Genomic DNA, 13188 nt, shown 5'->3' with positions numbered 1-13188 from the left:
TGAGCAAGGATGTGATGCTAAAGCTTTAAAAAGCACCGGTAAGGCCTCACTTTGAGAATTCTGAGCAGTTTTGGGCCCTTCATCTTAGAAAAGTTGTGCTGGCATTGGAAAGGGTAAGTGGAGATTCACAAGGATGATTCCAGAAATGGAAGTGTTATCATATGAGGAACATTTGATGGATCTGGGTACTCGCTGGTATTCAGAAGGATGAGGGGCCATCTCATTGAAACCTTTCGAATGTTGAAAGGCCGAGATAGAGTAGGTGTGGAAAGGATGTTTCCCATGTTGGGAGAGTCTACGACAAGAGGGCACAGTCTCAGGATAGAGGGGCGCCCTTTCAAAATAGAGATGTGGAGAAATTTCTTTAGCCAAAGGCTGGTGAATTTGTTGCCTCATGCAGTTGTGGTCATTGGGTGTATTTACGGCAGAGATTGATAGGTTCTTGATTGGACATGGCATCAAATGTTACGGCGAGAAAGCCAGGAACTGGGGTTGGGGAGGAGATAGAGTAAAAGGATCAGCCATGTTTGAATGGCGAAACAGACTCGATGGGCCAGATGGCCTAATTCTACTCCCATGTCTTATGGTCAAACAAACCATGATGTTGAATGGCAGAGTAGACTACAAGGAGTATAGAACCTACACCTGCTTGTGTTTTCATGTATAATTAATGTTCATTTAACACATTGATTGTCTGGGCTGTTCATGGAAGTAGTTCCACAAATTAAATTCTAGAGCTCACACATCTAGTGGTATGTACAAAGCTTTTATAGGGTGTTATATCAAACACGCCAAGCATGTAGAGCTCTCTGTGTGAATTCTTACACCTTATTGTCCACCTGCACTGCACTTACTCTGTAGTTGTTGCTCTTCATTCAGCATTGTCTAATTGTTTTTCCCTTGCAGTACCTAAATACACTGTAATGATCTGATCGATAGGAACAGTACACAAGACAAACTTTCTACTCTATCTCAGTACAGCAATTCCAATTCTTTTTCTTACACTGTTCATTCTTTTTAATGTTTGAGTAGAGTTCTTGTCAAGAGATTTGGTATAGAAAATGGACAAGGCTGCCACTGACTACAGTTCAGTCCAGATTTGTGAAATAAATCTGTGTCCACCCCTATATACTATAACAAAATAATATGAAATCTTCATGCTGCATAACCTACTGAGCTCCTCTGTTTTGTTCATATGTCATTTGTCCATATACCTATCTAAACTTTGCTTAAATGTTGAAATTCAGCACACCTGTACCACTTGTGCTGGCAGCTCATTCCACTCTCTTATGACTGTCTTAAGTGAAGAAGTTTCCCCTCGTGTTCCCACCCAGCTCAGAAAAAAGTCTGCTTGCATTTACCCTGTCTATGCGCCTCATAACTTGGTATACCTCTATCAAGTCTCTCGAACTTCTATATTTTAAGGAATGCAGTCCTAATCTACTCAGTCTTTCCTTCTAACTCAGATCCTTCAGATCTGGCAACATTCATTTCATTTTCAATCTTTTTTTTATTGATTTTTTAAAATAAAATTATAAATTATACCTGGCAACATTCTTCAAAATTTTTCTCTCTACTCTTTCCTGTAGGTAGGTGAACAAAACTGCACACATTACTCCAAATTAGGCCTCGCATCTTGTACAACTTCAACATAACATCCCATCTCCTGTCCTCAATACATTGATTTATAAAGACCAATGTGCCAAAAGCTTTCTTTATGACCCTATCTGACTGTGATGCCATGTTCAATGAATTATGGACCTGTTTTTTATATATCACACTCTTTAGCCCCCTAATGTTCACTGTGTAAGACCTACCCTGGTTGGTCCTACTGATGTGCAACACCTCGCACTTGGCAATTATAAATTCCATCTGCCATTTTTCCAGCTGATCCCTCTGCAAGCCATGCCTTCATTACTGTCCACTACTACCCCAATCTTGGTGTCATCTGCAGATCTGCTGATCCAATTGACCACATTATCATCGAGATCATTGATATAGATGACAAACAAGAAATGATCCCTGCAGCAGACCAATAGTCACAGGCCTCCAGTAAAGGAGGCAGCCCTCTACTACCACACTTCGGCTTCTCCCACAAAGCCAATGTCTAATCCAGTTTCCTACCTCATCCTTAATGCTAAGTGACTGAATCTTTTTGACCAGCTTCCAGTGTGGGACCTTTTGAAATGCCTTACTAAAGTCCATGTAGACATCACCCACTGATTTGCTGTCATTTTCTTTGCTGGTAGCAAAGCTTGTTTGTCTGGTGTTTCTTCCCCTGTCAATCACTATTTCCTGTAAAAACAAATATTTGTTCCTCTATCTCAACTATTCACATCTTTGCAACAGCAATATCATGTCATAGCCATTCTGATTCTGTTCCATTGTCCAGCAATCAGCTTTGTGTTTAAGTTTTCTGTCAAGTGCAGTACAAGGTTTCTCTAATCTGAACACAAAAGTGTTGCAGTCTCTGTCACTGCACTGTTCTCAGCTACCTCTCCAGGGTAAGACATCAGAATGGCAGCAGCTACAGAGCAAGATAAATGGGGGGAGTTAAAGGTTGTCTAATAATCTGTTTTAATCATTTGTAGGAACCTGATTAATCCAGAGCAGTGTCACTATACCTTCACGGCATCACGTATTGACATCTGTCTGAAGAAGAGGCGGAACCAGCGGTGGGGAGGGCTCGAAGCCCTAGCAGCACAAGGTCTGCAGAGTGACATCCGAGTGCTTCACATTACTACAAATGGAAGCCAGGCCAGTCAGCATCTGATGACAAAGGGAACACACTTTACTTTCTTCCCAGATACTGACTGGGCTGCAGTGTTTTATTCTGGCTTTTTATTTATTGAGATACAGCACAGAATAGCCCTTCTGGTCCTTCAAGCTACACCATCCAGCAAAACCCAATTTAATCCTCGTCTAATCATGGGACGATTTGCAATGACCAATTAACCTACCAACCGGTACGTCTTTGGACCATGAGAGGAAACAGATGTGGTCACGGGAAGAATGTGCAAACTCCTTACAGGCAGCAGGGGGAACTGAACCCGCTTGATGATACTGTAAAGCATTGTGCTAACCAGGGCTGCTTTAATCCCATTGCAATTGCAGCATGCAAATTATTGTTATAGTATAGTACTGTACATACTATGTACTTGAGCTGAATTATAGGGAAAAGTTAGGTTAGGACTCTATTTCATGGAGCTTTGAAGATTGAGGGCAAATTTGATATAGGTATACAAAATTATGAAGGATGTAGATAGGGTAAATGTAAGCAGGCTTTTTCCACTGAGATTGTGAGATACTGGAGCTAGAGGTCATAGGTTAAGGGTGAAAGGGGAAATCTTCAATGGGATCGTGAGGAGGAATATCTTCAATCAGATGGAAGTGAGAGTGTGGAACAAGCTGCCAGCAGAAGTGGATGATACAGGTTGGATTTCAACATTTAAGATAAATTTGGATAAGTAATAGATGGGAGGGGTATGGAAGGCTATGGTCCGGGTTCAGGTTGATCAAACTAATTAGATAAATAGTTTGGCATGGACAAGGTGAGCTGAAGAGCTTGTTTCTGTGGTGTAGTGTTCTTTGACTCTGTGTAGGTTTGCTTTTGGAGTTTCAGTAAATCATTAAGCTGTCTGCATAAAGTCTCGTAAGAAGCTGGGGAACAGACAGTAGCTGAATTTCTGAATTTAGGTGATCAAAATCTGGTGTCTGACAGTAGGGTTTGTCTCTAGGGTAGAAAACACATCAAACCACATGTGCAGTAGGTACACATCACGTAAGCTAGGCATACAGATGGGTATGAGTTGCTCTTGATGTAACACAAGTCAGTCAGGGTATATTGTGGGTAGAGTACAGAAGTGTATAGTTCAGTCCAGTATGGATGTCCTGGTCAGGTGACAGATCTCTTGGTGGGAGAACATTTTGGAAGTATTGTTCATAACTCCTTTACCATAGAGATAGAGAGGGATAGGAGCCAACAATTTGGGAAGACATTTAATTGGGGTAGGGGGAAATATGCTGTTAGGCAGGAATTTGGGAGCAGATGAAGGTAGAGCAGTGGATGTAGTGTATATGGATTTCAGTAAGGCATTTGATAAGGTTCCCCATGCAAGGCTCATTCAGAAGGTAAGGAGGCATGGGATTCAAGGAGACCTTGCTTTGTGGATTCAGAATTGGCTTGCCCACAGTAGACAAGGGTGGTTGCAGATGGTTCATATTCTTCATGGAAATTGGTGACCAATGGTGTTCTGTGGGGAATCTTTTCTGGGACCCCTCCTCTTTGAGAATTTTATAAATAACCTGAATGAGGAAGTAGAACGGTGGGTTAGTAAGTTTGCTGATGACACAGTTCAGGGTGTTGTGGATAGTCTGGAGGGTTGTCAGAGGTTACAGTGGGACGTCAATAGGATGTAGAACTAGGCCAAGAAGTGGCAGATGGAGTTCAACCCCAGGTAGGTGTGAAGTGGTTCATTTTGGTAGGTAAAATTTGAAGACAGAATATAATATTAATAAGACTTGGCAGTGTGGAGAATCCGAGTGATCTTGGGGGCCATGTCCATAGGACAAAGCTGCTGTGTGGGTTGACAGTGTAGTTAGAACATATATGGTGTGTTGGCCTTCATCAACCATGGGATTAAGATCAAGAGCCATGATGTAATGTTACGGCTGTGTAAGACTAATTAGATCCCAAGTGGGGTATGTGTTCAGTTCTGGTCACCTCACCACAGAAAAGATGAGGATACTATAGAGAGAGTGCAGAAGAGATTTGCAAGGATGTTGCCTGGATTGGAGAGTGTGCCTTATGAGAATAGGTTGAGTGAAATTGGATTTTTCTCCTTGTAACAACGGAGGACGAGAGGTGACCTGATAGAGGTGTATAAGATGATGAGAGGCATTGATTATGTGGATAGCCAGAGGCTTTTTCCCAGGGCTAAAATGGCTAACATGAGGGGGCATGGTTTAAGGTGTTTGGAAGTAGGTACAAGGGGGATGTCAGAGGTAAGTTTTTCACACAGAGTGGTGGGTGCTTGGAATGAACTGCTAGAGACTGTGGTAAAGACGGGTCTTCTAAGAGACTCTTAGGTACACAGAGTTTAGAAAAATAGAGGGCTATGTGGTAGGAAATTCTAGCCAGTTTCACGTTGGCACAACATTGGGCGCTGAAGGTCCTGTAATGTGCTATAGACTACTCTGTCTGTTACTGCTATTCCATGACAATACTGGGATAGTCAACACAAAGTACACTGCAGATGCTGTGGTCAAATCAAGACATATAAAAAAGCTGGATGAACTCAGCAGGTTGGGCAGCATCCGTTGAAAGAAGTAGTCAACATTTCAGGTCGAGACCCTGGGATAGTCGCCACTGCTCAGTGATGATGCTGAGTTGGGATGTTACTCTGTGTACAATGAAGGTGCCTTGTGATCATTCATTGCTGTGCAATGCCCAGATGATTATACTTCAGGTGGTGTTTGTCTTTGTGAACAAAGACTGCAATCACTACATTAATAGCACTCGCATATTTAGCTGATGAAACAACAGGCTCCGTGTGGAGACTCAGTCCTGATGAAGGGTCTCGGTGCGAAATGTCAGCTGTTTATTCCCCTCCGTTGATGCTGCCAGACCAGTATTTTCTGTGTTACTGAGTGTGAAGGGAGGTTTTTTATAACTTAATTGCAGATACCTGCTCTTTGGATTCCAAATGGATACTAGAATATAACTATCACATAATTTCTACTACATCCTAGTGGTGTTAATGTTTCCAATCTTCAGTTCTATCCTGCCTGATACCTTTAAAGTGGCTGTACCTCAGCTTCTGTAGTCCTTATTGCTGATTACCTTTCTGCTCACTGTTTTATGGTGTACCTTTTCAAAGAGATGCAGGTACTTGAACCAGTGAGCAATATCTGTTGAGGTCGAAACATAATGCTGTTTCTGTCTCCACAGATGCTAATAGCACCTGAGCATTTCGAGCACTACTTGTATTTCTATTTCAGAGTTGCATCATCAGGTTTTCTTTCCTTTCTACCAGACTTTTGCTTATCTGTCCTGGTAGACACTTATTTGGTTTAATTTTCTTTTTGGTTAAAGATATTCAAGCTATTTTTCAATAGTCATAGAAAATCAAATAGCCTTTACTTAACACGATCATCGTGCTTAATTTGATTATGTACTTTGAATTAGGAAGTACATGAAAAGCATTCTTGTATGTTTTTTCAGGCATATTCTACATTGTTGTGATGTTTTCTTGAAAACTGAAAATGGTTTTTCATTCTCTGCATTAAGACCAGTTGGCTGAGTGGCATTCTAGCCTTCTGCTTGAGAATCTAAATAGAAAACAGGCCAAATTGTCCACAAGGGCTCTACCTGAAATTACAGCATTGGAATACCTTTCATTCTCCGGTCGCTTGGAAGTCACATTCAGACAGGCCATAGATATAAGATAGAACATAGATTCTGAAATAGAGTAGCATGGAGGGAATTTATTCAGTATCTAACCCACTAACCCATGGAATTCTGCTTTGAGAGTTCTAGTAGTGGGTTTGATCCAATTCTTTTCCACCACTTGCATTACTCAACCTGCTGATCTTCCCCAGCAGGTTGTTTGCTTTTTCCTTAAGTACTTAACCGAACGTTGTAGATGGAATTTAAAGTCAAAGTAAATTTATTATCGAGGTACGTACATGTTGCAACATATTACCCAAAGATTCATTAACGCAAGCATTCATAGGAAAATAAAGAAATGCAATAGAGTTCATGAATATAACTAAAAATTGACAACCAATGTGTAAAAGAAAGCAAACTGTGCAAATAAAAATAAGAAAATAAATAATACTGAGAACATGAGTTGTAAAGAGTCCTTGAAAGTGGGCCTGTAGGTTGTGCAGTCAGTTCAGTGTTACAGAGAGTGAAATTATCTACACTGTTTTAATAGCCTAAGGATAATAACTGTTGCTGGACCTAGTGGTGTGAGACTTCAGGCTCCTGTACCTCCTTCCCAATGGTAATAGTGCTGAAGATTCTAAAACTAAAACTACCCCGTTCCTATCCTGGCAATATGCAATTGGACAAAGTAGAGAGATTTTCACTGTGTCCAGCCCATATGAGAAGTGACCTACAGCTTTGATTTAAAAAATGTCTAAATACCTTTGTGTTTTCGTTAGACCTTCTAAACACAAGCCATGTGCTCCCCTGTTTAAGGTGCAGTGGGTGGTGCCAAAGTAGCTGTGCCTGCAGGTCCGCCGTCACTAGACAAAGCTCAGCCTGGGAGCAGCCAGCACACACTTCCTCCCAAGGAGGAGCCACGCTCAAATGAGAAGGAGAAGATACGCTCTGAGGAGGCCAGCCTAGACCCGGTGGCAATCAGGCCAGCGCACGAGAATGTCCAGGTTAAGCAGGACACGCTGGTAACATCGGTAAGTAAAGTTTATTTCACCTTTGTCCTTGTTCTTAAGGTGAGGGTCAGAATTTGATTTATTCCTGTTGGGGACAAAGCCAAAAGTTATTGCCCATTGTCTCTTTGCATTGCAGATTCAGGTTTATTTATCACATGTACTTCAAAAAATACAGTGAAGTGTGTCATTTGTATTAATAACCAGCACACCCAAAGAGTGTCTGGGGGCAGCCTGCAAGTGTCACCACACATTCCAGTGCCAGCAGAGCATGTCCACAATGTTCAGCAAAGCAACGCAACAACCTCAAAACAAACAAGAAAAATTGAAGATGCTGGAAATCCAAGCAGTGTACACAAAATGCTGGAGGAACTCTGGAAGTCCAAATATACAACATCCACTGTATCCCCTTTATCTATCCTGCTTGTAATCTCCTCAAAGAATTTCAACAGGTTTGTCAGGCAAGATTTTTTCTTATGGAAACCATGCTGACTTTGTCCTATCTTGTCCGGTGTCTCCAATTACTTCTTAATCTCATCCTTAATAATTGACTCCAACATCTTCTCAACCACTGAGGTCAAGTTAACTGGTCTATACTTTTTGCTGCCTCCTCCTATCTTAAAGAGTGGAGTGACATTTGCAGTTTTCCAGTTTTCTGGCACTATGTCAGAGTCCAATGATTTTTGAAAGATCATTACTAATGCCTCCACATTTTCTACTACTTTTTCAGAACCTTGGGGTGCAATTCATCTGCTTCGGGTGACTTATGTACCCTTAGATCTTGAAGCTATTTGAGCACTTTCTCCCTTGTTATGGTAACTGCACTCCTCTTCTCTCACACCCTTCAACACCTGGCACTGTGTGGATCTGTGGATGTTGTACATTTGGACTTCCAGAGTTCCTCCAGCATTTTGTGTACATTGCTTGGATTTGCAGCACCTTCTGTTTTTGAATTTGTGGTGACACTTGCAGGCTACCCCCTGGACATTCTTCGGGTGTGCAAAAGACTCAAATTAGTTTATCTGCAATCTTCTTGGCCCTCATTATTATTTTTTTGTCCTCATTTTCTGGTAGTCCTATATCCACTTTCATCTCTCTTATTTTTTTGCATACTTGAATAATCTTCTACTATCCACTTCGATATTGTTTGCTAGCTTGATTTCATATTTCATCTTTTCCTTCCTAATGATTCTTTTACTTGTTCTGTGGTGTCTTAAAAGCTTCCCAATCCTGTCTGCTGGCTAATTTTTACTTTGTTGTATACTCTCTCTTTTGCTTTTACATTAGCTTTGACTTGTCAGCCATGGTTGTACTATTTTGCCATTTAAGTGTTTCTTCATTCTTGTAATATATCTATCCATGCAGAAACTCACATCTGTGCTGTTCTGCTGTCATCCCTGTGAGCATCTCATTGCAACTTACTTTGGCCAACTTCTCTCTCATACCACTGTAATTTCCTTTACTCCAACTAAATATTGCAATGTCAGACTTTACTTTCTCCCTATCAAATTTCAAGTTGAATTCAATCATATTGTAATCACTGGCTCCTAGGGGTTCTTTTACCTCTCTCATCACCTCCGGCCGATTACGTAACACACAATCCAGTATAGCTGATCCCCTCGTAGGCTCATTGACAAACTGTTCTAAAAAGCCATCTCATAGGCATTCAACAAACCCTTTTCCAATCAGGTTTTTCCAATCAACCTGCATGTTGAAATTTCCCATGACTATCATAATATTGCCCTTTTGACTCACTTTTTTCATGTCCTGTTGAAATCTGGTCCACATCCCAGCTGCTGTGGGGAGGCTTGTGCATAACTGCCATCAGGGCCCTTTTAGCCTTGCAGTTTCTTAACTCAACCCACAAGGATTCAACATCCCCCTATCCTATGTCACATCTTTCTACTTATTTGATGGTATTCTTTAGCAACAGAGCCATGCCACCCCCTCTGCTTACCTTCCTATCCCTTCGGTACCTTGGACATTCAGTTCCCAACTACAACCGTCCTTCAGCCATGATTCAGTGATGGCCATAACATCATACCTGACAATCTGTAATCATGCAACAAGATCTTATATACCTTATTTCTTATACTTAATGCATTGAGATTTAACACTAAGTACTGTATTTGCTACCCTTTTTGATACTGCTTCCATAATGCACTGATATGCACCCTGCTAGCTGCAATTATGTCCTATCATCTGCCTGCCCTTCCTGACAGTCTGACTGCATGTTATCTCTGCTTTTTTTTTAACCATTTGTTCTATCCTGAGTCCCTTCACTCCAGTTTCCACCAACCCCCTGCCAAATTAGTTTAAACCCTTCCCAACGCTCTAACAAACCTACCCACAAGAATGTTGGTCCCCCTCAGATGTTCAGGTGCAAACCGCCCCTTTTGTACAGGTCATACCTCCCCCAGAAGAGATTCAAATAATCCAAGAACCTGAAGCCCTGTCCCCTGCACCAGCTTCTCAGTCATGCATTAATCTGCTAGATCACGCTGTCTATCGTCACTGGCGCATAGCACAAACAGCAATCCAGAAATTGCTTCCCTGGAGGTACTGCTTCTCAGCTTTCTACCTAGCTCTCTAAATTTTCTTTTTAGGACCTCTTTACTTTTCCTTCTTATGTCATCGGTACCAATGTGTGCCAAGACGTCTGGCTGCTCTCCATCCCTCTCCAGAATGTTGTGGATGTAATCCAAGATGTCCCTCACTCTGAAACCTGGGAGGCAACATACCACTCGGGAGTCCCGTTCATGCCCACATAATCTCCTGTCTGTTCCCCTGACTATTACGTCCCTTATCACTACTTCTCCCTTCTTCTCCCCCTTTCCCTTCTGCACCACGGACCCATGCTTAGCCCCAGTAACCTGGTCTCTGTGGCATCCCCCACAACAGTACCCAAAATGGTACTGTATACTTACTGAGTGGAATGGCCACAGGGGTGCTCTGCACCAACTGCCTATTCACATTTCCATTTCTCCTGACAGTTTCACAGCTACTCGCCTCTTGCAACTTAGGGGTGACTACTTCTCTAACTCCGATCAATTATCTCCCCACTCTCCTGTACAAGCCAAAGGTCATCCAGCAGCTGCTCCAGATCCCTAATACTGTCTTCAAGGAGCTGCAGCCAGATGCAGTTCACACAGATAATTGTCAATGATCTTTTGAGTGGAGAATGTAAATTTTTAAAACTCATAAGTCAAACATAATAAATTTCTGTTAAATAACTGGCTTAAGCCAAAATGGGATTTAACTTTTCTAAAGGTAGACTTAGTAGATTTAATTTAAATAAAGGTTGTAAATTGATTTTAATTAAAAGCTTTACTGTTTGTTTTGAGATTCCAGCAGCCGTTTAAAATCATCAGCACTTTTACCTATCATATGGCTGTGATTTGTAGATGACTTTTAATTTTGTTGGAACCACTGCTGCATTTGTATGTTGTTTTTCATATTCTAGGCTCAAAGGAACAGGGGTTAACAAGATACTTTTTTAAAAAACAGCATAATAGAGAACTAAACGAGAAAACCACAAAGAATACGAACACATCACAATACAATTCACTTCTAACCTACACAATCCATCTTTTGCGATGTTTACAACAACAGTAAATCGGCAGGACAGCAGCTGAGTCAGGATACGTAAAAGTTCCTACATTAGTTCCTCCAATTTTCTACTGCACTGCTAGAGTTTGTTCACTCCCATGAGTCAGTTGGCGGCACTTAATTGGAAGATTGGAGAGGCAATTCGGGAGTGAGAGGCTGACAGCACAGCCCAAGTTAGGCAAGTCCTTTCAATGCTCAGAAAACGTACTTCACGCTCATCAACCTACCATGCTCCCCTCTGTGCAATACAGCATTCATTATCAGTTTGCCAGCCTCTCCTCTGTGCAATATAGCAGCCAATTATCAGCGGCCTCCCTTATCTTGTATCAAGAACTGAAAATAAACATGGTCCTACTGCGCACAGCCATACTGGGCTGAGAGACCTCTAAAGAGATTTCAAATGGGGCTGCTCAGTCACTGCACACCACTGCAAGCGCTAGCACCCGTGTGTTGTACGAAGTTCAAAAAACGTTGTTTATTATTTTCAGTCATGATCTCTCGTGGAACCCCTGACGACTTCTCAAGGAACCCTAGATGAGAAACCCTGAGCTAGCGGGTGGTAAATCTGTGGAGTTCATTGCCACACTATGGAGGGCTGTGAAGGCCAAGTTACTGGGTATATTTAAAGCAGAGATTGATAGGTTCTTCATTAGTCAGGGTATCAAAGGTTACAGGACATAGGCAGCAAATTCGGGTTGAGAGGGATAATAAATCAGCCATGATGGTGTAGTGGCAGACCAGACTCAAAGGGCTGAATAGCCAAAGTCTGCTCCTATGTCTTATAGTTTAATGATATTAAATAGTGCAAAGAACAAATAATCAGGTAGTAAGGCGGGATCCATCATTAAAAACCTTCTGGATCTCTTATTTTACCATTGAGGAGGAGATACAGGGGCATGAAGACTCATACTCAACGATTCAGGAACAGCTCTATCAGATTTCTGAACAGTCCATGAATACTTCCTCACTATTTTGCATTGTTTATTTTGTTTTCCTTTTTGTAACCTATAGTAATACTTCATGTATTGCACTATGGTGCTGCTGCAAAACATAAAATTTCATGACACATGTTAGTAATGAAGCTAATTCTGATTCTGATCTCCTCTAAGCTGTCTCATGTGCTTGCAGCCCAAGCCTACCTGTATGGTGACTCCAATGACTCACAGCGTCACTGGGGCTGAACATACAGAGGAGGAAGAGGAAGAAAAGAAGGTCTGTCTTCCAGGCTTTACAGGATTGGTCAACTTGGGCAACACTTGCTTCATGAACAGTGTCATCCAATCGTTATCCAACACGCGGGAGCTTCGTGACTACTTCCACGGTTAGTGAAGTGTGAAAAGCCATAACATTAACAGTGGTGTGGCTGCAGAAGGTAGCCCTGTCTTTAAACCAGTGTTATGGGCTTGAGTCCTTTCCTAAAGAATCCAGTTCATCCTGGCCAGCTGTAGAATCAGGGGAATACTGATTCGGTGATACTGCAGTGGTCCAGTCCGGCATTTCAGACAACGGCTGTCAACTCAGATGTTAAGCCAGTTGCTGCTTAATATGAGAGTTATGTAGTTATCCTGAACCAACAGGCATAAACCAGTTCACGGTGGTTGTCATATTAGTTTCTGAGAGTGTACAGCGTGTAGTGGCTATACTTCAGAACGTGTTGAGCTGCAAAGCACTTTGTGTATGGCTGTTATATATTTGCTAAGATTCTTCTCACAGTCATCATTAGCATTAAAGGAAATGGTCGTCTTGGAACAGATTCTGCTTATATCCATAGCTGTGACCTTCAGTGATTAATTGGGAAATACATTGCTATATTTTAATGCTTACAAATTTTTAGGATTTTGTTTTGATACTAGCCATGTTTGAAGAAAGATTAACCAGGAACTCTGTTTGTGCTCCTAGATCAATCCTTTGAGTCTGAAATAAATTACAACAACCCTCTGGGAACGGGCGGACGACTGGCCATTGGTTTTGCAGTGCTTTTGAGGGCTCTGTGGAAAGGAACGCACCATGCCTACCAGCCGTCTAAGCTGAAGGTGAGTGAATCATACTTGACAAAACCCTGGAGTCAGCAGAAACACTGCCGGATCTGCCAGCAAGTTGGCAACTTGGGCACAGCTCAAACTGTGGGAACATGAGAATGAATGAGGCCATTCAGCTCATTGGGCATTGATCATCTGATGGCTG

At 41.8% G+C, this 13188-nt stretch overlaps 1 protein-coding gene across 6 annotated transcripts in view; it reads left to right on the top strand.

Moving 5' to 3' along the window:
• Window positions 1–13188, top strand: part of usp19 (ubiquitin specific peptidase 19) — a 217995-nt gene that overhangs the window by 115227 nt on the left and 89580 nt on the right. For 5 of the 6 annotated variants that reach the window (XM_059943872.1, XM_059943873.1, XM_059943868.1 and 2 more), the window contains 4 exons: window positions 2592–2707; window positions 7205–7419; window positions 12133–12325; window positions 12904–13037. In XM_059943872.1, the coding sequence (XP_059799855.1) occupies window positions 2592–2707; window positions 7205–7419; window positions 12133–12325; window positions 12904–13037 (658 nt within the window). The remainder of the gene's footprint in view (window positions 1–2591; window positions 2708–7204; window positions 7420–12132; window positions 12326–12903; window positions 13038–13188) is intronic. The other variant, XM_059943870.1, reaches the window with a different exon arrangement.

The sequence above is a fragment of the Hypanus sabinus genome, chromosome 19 (genome assembly GCF_030144855.1).
Source record: "Hypanus sabinus isolate sHypSab1 chromosome 19, sHypSab1.hap1, whole genome shotgun sequence".
Classification (NCBI taxonomy): Eukaryota; Metazoa; Chordata; class Chondrichthyes; order Myliobatiformes; family Dasyatidae; genus Hypanus; species Hypanus sabinus.
The sequence above is the reverse complement of the archived record's forward strand: the minus strand, read 5'-3'. Positions and strand labels throughout refer to the sequence as shown.